The following is an 8,892-nucleotide window of genomic DNA, read 5'->3' on the forward strand; positions in this document are numbered from 1 at the left end:
AAGGGTGTTTTCATGTATTTACGTGGACTTTTTTGTGTTGATTCAGACCTCTGTGAGGATGAGCGTCGGCTGCGACACGAGCGTCAGGCGGATTCTCCGCGCGTCTAAACGCTTCAGGTCAGTCAGAGCTCGGGGGCGCGCCCGGAGTGTTCAGGCTCGTGCACGAGTTTTTATGATGCAGCGTAAACTTGTTGAAACTCTACTGCTCTGCATGTGACACAGTGAGCTTTAGGAGGAGATGTGTGTGTGTGTGAGGCTTATCTTAATATTTTGTCTTGTTTATAGTCAAAATATCTAAAAATCCTTTAATTAAGATGAATTTACTAGACAAGCAAAATAAAGTTAGATATTTAGTCTGTTTTTCAAGTGAAAATAAACTAAGTGCATTTTTCTTAAAACAAGTAAAATATTCTTAAAACAAGAGTATTTTACTTACCCCGCTGGCAGATAATTTTACTTATTTCCAGGGGTGGAAACTAAATGAAGTGCATTTTGCTTAAAACAAGACTAAATATCTGATGTCATTTTGCTTCTGTAGTAAGTGCATATTAATTTAAGAATTTTTGGAATATTTTGTCTAGAAATAAGACAGAAATACGTAAGATAAGCCTTTTTTTTGCGGTGCAGAAGGTGTTTCTCATTCACTGAGACTTTGTAAAGTGTTTGTCTCACTCTCAGACTCTAAACTCACAGATGGACAATTACAGATCATCTTTAGTGCTAAATGCTGAAGTCTGTGAGGTGATCAGAGTGGAGAAGATAGTCAGCGAGTGCGGAAAAGTAGCATGTATTATTGTCTGCCGGTGTTTATCTTCAGCGTCTGAGCGTCTGTCTCTCTGTCCTCATGGTTGGATGCAGGTCCACTAAAGGGGCGTCCAAAGCCCGGCGAGACCACATCAACGAGGAGATCCGGAACATGCGGGCGCTGCTGCCCATCTCAGCTGAAGACCAGGAGCGTCTGTCCTACCTGCACTCCATGTCCCTCATCGTCACCTACGTCAGGAAGAGCGTGCTGCTCACAGGTAAACACCGTCACGCGGATGAGAACCAGTGTTTGCTGGAGTCTGAATGGGATCTGAATGCTGTGGTGTTGATGGCTGCAGGTGTTCATCAAGACGCCGCTGGAGTTTCTCCTCTGTCTGACAGCTTTCTGCAAGCGCTGCCTGGATTTATTGTTGCTTTGACCAGAGACGGGAAACTGGTTTATGTGTCTGAAAATGTGCCGGAATACCTCGGCCTGTCTATGGTGAGTCAATCTTCTCTGTTTCATTAAACATACACGGATGATCAAAAGTTTGGGATCAGTGAGATATTTAATGTTTTTAAAGACCTTTCTTATGTTTAACAATTACTCCAACAATTACTCCTTACTCCAGTCTTCAGTGTCAGTGTTAATGAAACGTGATAGCATAGATATACATTGTTGGAAAAGATTTATATTTTGAATAAATGCTGTTCTTCTTAATGTGTTATTCATCAAAGAATCCTGAAAAAAAGAATCACAGGTTCCAAAGAAGAAAAATAGTAAGCAGCGCTACAGTTTCCAACATTGATCATTCTAATAATAAATCAGCATATTAGAATGATTTCTGAATGATCATGTGACACTGAAGACTGGAGTAACAGCTGATGGAAATTCAGCTTTGCATCACAGGAATAAATTATATTTTAAAGTATATTAAAATAAAAAACATTATTTAATATAGTGCAATTTTTTTCCTGTATTTTTGATCAGCCTTGATAAGCATAAGAGACTCTTTAAAAAACATTACAAGTCTAACTGACCCCAAACTTTTGAGCAGCAGTGAACATTCATCCTTTGTTATGTTCAATATTTATTCCGTGATGATTATAATCAATTTGACTCGCACTCAAACTGGATAAAAACTGCTTGAATTTTTGTGACTATTTCACGCAAAGTTTTGAAACACAGTTGTGTTTTGTAAAGGCTGTTCAGATTTGCGTTGGATCCTCACTGGTTTCCTATAAATGCCAAACATCAGTCAGGGTAAAAAGAGAAACCTTTACTGCAGCCTGCCAAACACTAAAATGTGAAAATAGATTTGTTGAATGAATGAATGAATACATTTCTGACGTTTTCTACGTTTAGATAGGAGGTCCGATGGCAGAGTGGGTCAGATGCATGCAGTATTTGAACACAGCTGAAGTGTTAGTGTTGTTCTGCAGGTGGATGTGCTTCAGGGAGACACGTTCTATGAAATGATGGACAGTCGTGACGCAGAAGCGGCGAGAGGGATTCTGAGAGAGCGGGGCGTCTCCGCAGGTGAGCGTGGGGTTCAGTTTCTCCGTCTCGGGTGGTGTTAGGTCCAGATCAGGTCTGATGTCGTGTCTCTCTCTCAGAGCGCAGTTTCGTGTGCCGCATGCACACCTCCAAAGCGTTCCGGCTCCAGTTCGGCAGCTGCTGCTCCATGCTGGTGAGGGGGCGATTCCAGGACGGCCCGCCAAACGCCGCTCTGTTTGTGGCCCTCTGTACGCCCACAGTCAACAGACTGAAGGACAGCGAGCTGCTCAGCGCCTCCGCCTGCTTCCAGACGCTCCACGGGCCGGACATGAGGCTCACTCACGCCCCCTACAGGTACAGACAGCTATCTGACATTACAATGCAGTTCTTTGAGAAATGTGGGAGCGTTTTAGTCCATATTATGAGTGAGTGATATGTTTTGTTGATTGTGCTGAAATATGTTTCCACAGTGTCTTGTTCCACCTGGGTTTCTCAGCAGAGGAGCTGATCGGACGATCGTGGTACGGACTCCTGCATCCGGACGATCTGACGCTCGCCGCCGGCCGTCATCGGACACTCAGTGAGTCGACTTAAACATATATATCTGCGCAAACGTTTGGCCTCAGTGAGAAATTAATACTTTTATTCATCAAGGATGCATTAAATTGATCAAAAGTGACAGTAAAGACATTTATAATGTGACACTGTATTTCAAATAAATGCTGTTCTCTTGAACTTTCTATTCATCTGTGAATTCTGAAAAATAAAATGTATCACAGTTTCCACAAAGATATTGTGCAGCACAAATGTTTTCAACATTGATAATGATCAGAAATGTTTGTTGAGCAGCAAATCAAATATTAGAATGATTTCTGGCCGAAAATTCTGATGCTGAAAATTCAGCTTTGATTACAGTTGAACAGTTATTCACATAAACTGCTGCTCAAACGTTTGGGATTAGTACCATTTTGAATGCTTTTTAAAGTTGACTTTTAAGGCTATATTCATTTGATTAAAAATACAGAAAAAACTGTAATATTGTGAAATGTTAATGCAATTTAAAATAGTGGTTTCCTATTTTAATATACTTTAAAATATCATTTATTTCTGTGATCAAAGCTGAATTTTCAGCATCATTACTGCAGTCTTCAGTGTCACATGATCCTTCAGAAACCATTCTAATATACGGATTTATTATCAATGTTGTTGTGGTGCTTAATCTTTTTTTTGGAACCTGTGATACTTTATTTCAGGATTCTTTGCTAAATAAAATGTTAAAAAGAACAGCATTTATTTAAAATAGAAAACTTTTGTAACAATAACAAAGTCTGGGGTCGTTCAAAGTACATTTTTTATTTCTTTCTCTCTTTGAAAGAAATTCATATTTTATGTTAAATTGATAAAAAGTGATAGTAAAGACTTATATAAGAAAATATTTCTATTTGAATAAATGCTGTTCTTTTTAACTTTTTATTCATCAAAGAATCCTGAAAAAACTATCACAGGTCCAAAAAAAAATACCAAGCAGCGCAACTGTTTCCAACACTAATAATAAATCACATATTAGAATGGTTTCTGGAGGATCATGTGACACTGAAGACTGGAGTAATGATGCTGAAAATCCAGCTGCGCATCACAGAAAAAAAATTATATTTTAAAGTATATTAAAATAAAAAACAGTTGTTTTCAATTGCAATACATTTTCATAATATTACTTTTTCTGTATTTTTGATCAAATAAATGAAACTTTAATGAGCATAAGAGACATTAAAAATCGTACTGATGCTAAACATTTGAGTGGCGTGTCAAAAAAACATTGCAATAACATTTCATATTTTAACTAAATCTTTGATCAAATAAATGCAGCCTCGGTAAACAGAAGGGACTTCTTTCAAAAACATAAAAAATCTCACTGATCCCAAAGTTTTGAGCATTAGTGCAGATGACTGTAAGTTGATTCGCTGCATTGAGGAAGACTCATCTTAACCGACACGTTTATTGTTTGACAGTCGGAGATGACGGCGATGCAAACGTAGAGATGCTGGTCCGACTGCAGTGTAAGGACCTGTCCTGGATCTGGCTCTATGTGTGTGCGTCTGTGGACAGAGCCAGAGAAGAGATCGCCTGCATAAACCACGTCATCAGGTGAACATCTACAGCGGTGGTCGATTTCTCTCTCTAACAGCAGTGTGATGTGTGACTGACTTTCTCTCGGTTTCTCGTCTGCAGCGAAGCGGAGGCCGTCTATCTCAATGACAAACTCTACGGATCTGCTGTGACGTCTCAGTCTCTGTGTGACGCTCTGGAGTCTCAGCGCTCCGTCTGCTCACAGAAGACAACCAGAGAGACGCTCAGGAGAAGCTCAGAGACCAGCGACTGCTCCGGCGTCACAGACGTGGATCTCAGGAGCGCGTCGTTCGCGGTCGGAGAGCAGCCGGCCTTCTTCTCCACCCCGCCCTACAGCCCCACTTCCTCCCACTCCTCTGACTTCCTGTCTGACGGCTACGGCGCGTTCGAGCAGCTGGCGGACGGCTTCTGCCCGTCTCGATCGTTCCCTCAGCCCTTCTCCGACCCGTCCTGCTCCGTTCCTCCCGTCTGTCTGCCGGACGCTCACCTGGTCCCCGTCTACCGGCCCGCTCTGGACGTCTGCGACGCCGCTTCTGACTGCGTTCTGCATCCGGACGACTTTGCCGCGTTTCCTCTTCCTCACGAGGCCGGTCCGCTCACGCCCGAACCCTCGCCCACCGCCGACGGACGCTTCCTGTACAGCGAGACGGAGCGGGCCGAGATCGGGACTCTGGCCTGTCAGATCCGCTCTCTGGCCAGCAGCTTCGACGCCTACAGCTCCACACGCCTCCCGCAGCCCCACGCCGCCCTCTGCTGGCCGCCCGCTCCTGAACCCGAGCCCCTGCTGGACGAGACCATCATAGACAGCATCCTGAGAGACCTGGTCTCGGCCAAAGAGACGGACTGCGACTGGAACCGGTTTGCGGCAGAGCCGGCCGTCGGGCGTCAGACGAGCGTGGATCCGCTTCAGCTCCATCAGTGTGTGTACGCCGGAGATCAGACATCGCTCCGATGATCACAGACGCTGACGGAGCCATCCGTGAACTGACTGAAGTCCGTGACTTACGCTAGTAACCCAGTATGGCATATTGCCTCTGACCAGGTTTGGTGGGAACCGGTTTCTCAAGAATTATTTATACACCTGCAGTCAATGTTGGGGAAAGTTACTTTTAAAAGTAATGCATTGCAATATTGAGTTACTCCCTAAAAATGTTACTAATTACGTTACTTAGTTACTTTTTATGGAAAGTAATGCGTTACGTTACTTTTGCGTTGCTTTTTAAATCTGGGCAGGACTTGCTTGTTTGTTTTTAATTAAAAAAAGTTATATTTGTGGCAAATGCAAAAGACTTTTTTTTTACACCAAAATCTCAGGCTTAGAGAAAAGTTAATTCACGTCTGTACAGTAGACCGCAGAAGAAACACATGTCAACTCAACAAAAACAAATTATAGATTATCTTGAGTAATTTTGGATCATGGAAGGTCGGCAGCAAAGACATCGGTCAATAAAATGGGATTAAATACATAAAGGATATTTGCATTATTGAACATATTTAATTATCGCAGGTTTGCTTGAATTTGACTGTTTTTATTCATTTTGAAGATCACTGTATCTGTTTTTTAGTGAGTGAGATGAATTAATGCATGTTCACATTTATTCTAGAACTAAAGGAACATCTTACTCCTGATTTCTCTCAACATGAGGACAGGAGAGCTTTTAATCAATAAATGAGGGGTGAAGGGAAGGAACTGGCGTTACTTATTTAAAAAAGTAACAGATATTTTCTTGTCAATTAAAAAGTAATGCGTTACTTTACTAGTTACTTGGAAAAAGTAATATTATTACGTAACTTTACCCCCAACACTGCCTGCAGTGAATGTGAAGAATCAACAGCACTGTCCTCTTTCTGAACATTTACCGCCAGTCGTTCTGTTCTGTGTGTTGCTAGTGGCTCAGAAGCATGTAGATGTAGTTTTTGCAAACGTCTCAATGATAAGCTACTAAGCACTTACTCGTATCACACAACCAGCACAGAAGATCCTGAAACATAGTGATGAACTACAGCTACCTCATGAAGCCAATCAGATCACTCCAAACTGTCTTTCTGTCATTTTGCTGTATATTTACTTTTCTGCAAACGCGCTCTGTTTCATGTATGAAAATAATGTTCAGACTCACTGAAGCCTTATGTTTCTCACATCAGAGTTACATATAATGTTTAGAGCAAATATGTACAAAACTGTTTATTTATATATTCTTGCTCTTTGTTTCTATTTTTGTATGTAATGTCAATAAAGTTGGTAAGAGACTACAACTCGTCTGTTTAGACATAGTGACACAGATCTCACCCTGAAACCATATGTGTGACCCTGGAGCACAAAACCAGTCTTGAGTAGCGCGGGTATATTTGTAGCAATAGCCAACAATACATCTCATGGGTCAAAATGATTCATTTTTCTTTTATGCCAAAAAATAATTAGGATATTAAGATCATGTTCCATGAAGATACTTTGTAAATTTCCTACCGTAAATATATCAAACCTTTGATTAGTAATATATAAGATTTTCTCAATATTTAGATTTTTTTTTTTGCACCCTCAGATTTTCACATCGTTGCCAAAATATTATATATCTCGGCCAAATATTCTTCATAAGCCCTGTCCTAACAAACCATACATCAAAGGAAAGCTCATTTATTCAGCTTTCAGATGATGTCTAAATCTCAATTTCAAAAAGTTTACCCTTATGACAGGTTTTGTGGTCCAGGGTCACATATATGGTGCAACACACACACAGTCTTTAAACTCATATTTAAAAGGCGAGACATTGCAGGTAAATAAAATGTTATCACCTTACTTACCCAGTCGATTGATTACATTGATAACTGCAAACATTTTTGTAATACAGGTTTACTGAAATGTTAGGTTTAAATATGCAAATGAGGCATTATTTATTGAAATATGCGCTAATATTAGAGTCAAATGTTTTTACAAAGGGAGTTTTGGCTTTATTCTCATTTTTATCACTCCATAATTCAGAAGATACTCAGAACAGACAAAAAACTATATTTTCACAAATCCATCTTTAAAAACCTTTAGTTTTTAGTTTAGGATTTTTGCCAAAAGTTGCCTAATGACGTTGTGTGTCATAGCTAAATTTGTTGCTAGGTGCTTTTGGAAGAAAGAGTATCTTAGACCTGATGGCCACCAGGCGGCGCTCAGCTCACACTCCTGCAGAAACACAGACCACACTCTGCACTGGTAAAGCTGAGATGAGGAGGAAATATCAATCTGACACAAACGATGCTGGCATGGGCTGTTTGCACGGGTTCTGATTGTCTGAGGAATCACAACAAACAAGCAGACGAGATACTTTAGCCCACTTCTGTCTGTCTGTCTGTCTGTCTGTATGTGTGAATGTGTTCAGAATGATTCTCAGGGGAGGACGTCTTCTTCTTCAGGGACACCTTGAGCATCAGAGATTCACCTGGATCTGTTTAAAATTACTCTAAAGAGAGACGTTTCCTACTTCCTGCTGGCTGAAAATGTCACATTAGAACTTTACTTTTCTTGTGTGGATTCACTTTTGGACAGACAGAGTTTCTGTGACAGCACTGAGAGAGAGACTTTTAACACACTTTATTTGTACATCTTTTCCTTCATTCAAAATCTATTTTTACATATTAAAAAAAAATAAAGTATATATATATATATATATGTATAAAAAGAATTATACATACATTTTTGCAAACATCCACTATTGTCTGTTGCATATATATACGCTGATTTACACCCCAAATGCAATTAAAGGTTTCAAGGTTACATTATAAAAAGCATGTTCTATCTTTAACCTTGATGTTATTAAACCTTTTAAAAATGTTATTACATCATTGGACTTCATGTTATCCATTTTTCCTTTACGTGAAAGCCAAATTGCCATTTTTGCCTGTTCAAACAAATAATTCAGCAAAACATGACTTGTCTTTCTGTTTTTGCTGTATTTAGGCCCATAAATAAAAAGCATTGGTGAAAACACCTCCCCTAAAATTCCACACTATTCCTCTAGTTTGGAGAGTAAAGGCACAAGTCTACCACATTGTAAGAGTAAATGAAACACCGATTCAGTCAACCCACAAAAAGGGCACCCATCCCCTACCTGGAGATCGATGTGCGCTCTGTATCTGTTTGTAGCTATTAAACCATGCACTATTCTCCTCTGAAGGTCTCCAGACCTTTTTTCAATGGGAGGTTTGTACAAGGTCCTCCAGCATCTCTTGGGGGAGGAGCCTGATCAAAAAAAAACACGCCATTTAGACTCCTAAAGAAGTCCTAAAGCACGAAAGTGAGAAACTTTAACACTCGTAATATAAAGAACTTTTTTTCCGGTCTTTTTAAAAGTGTCCAGACAGAGAGAGAGAGAGAGAGATCATTGTGATGCACAGATGAACACAGATCAGTTTCCAGATCATGATTTGGCTTTTATTTTGAAATCTCTGCAGGTTCATGTTTTGATTTCTTGTCCTAATGTTTCTCCTCTTGTGCTGATTTTTTCCAGGTGCCATTCATTTATTCAGAGTATTAT

The 8,892-nt window shown here is 40.2% G+C and overlaps 1 protein-coding gene across 2 annotated transcripts; it reads left to right on the plus strand.

Annotated features, from left to right (window-relative positions):
• Window positions 1-6,612, plus strand: npas4l (neuronal PAS domain protein 4 like). Of its 2 annotated transcripts, XM_073834795.1 has the most exons (8): window positions 1-117; window positions 859-1,022; window positions 1,104-1,246; window positions 2,188-2,284; window positions 2,362-2,596; window positions 2,713-2,822; window positions 4,252-4,387; window positions 4,472-6,612. In XM_073834795.1, the coding sequence occupies exons 1-8, from the start codon at window positions 59-61 to the stop codon at window positions 5,322-5,324; spliced, it is 1,797 nt and encodes a 598-aa protein (XP_073690896.1). In that variant the 5' UTR covers window positions 1-58; the 3' UTR covers window positions 5,325-6,612. The 2 variants fall into 2 exon arrangements, with proteins under 2 accessions (XP_073690896.1, XP_073690895.1); XM_073834794.1 differs by having other exon boundaries at window positions 859-1,246.
• The last annotated feature ends 2,280 nt before the right edge of the window (window positions 6,613-8,892 follow it).

The sequence above is a fragment of the Garra rufa genome, chromosome 2 (assembly GCF_049309525.1).
Source record: "Garra rufa chromosome 2, GarRuf1.0, whole genome shotgun sequence".
Classification (NCBI taxonomy): Eukaryota; Metazoa; Chordata; class Actinopteri; order Cypriniformes; family Cyprinidae; genus Garra; species Garra rufa.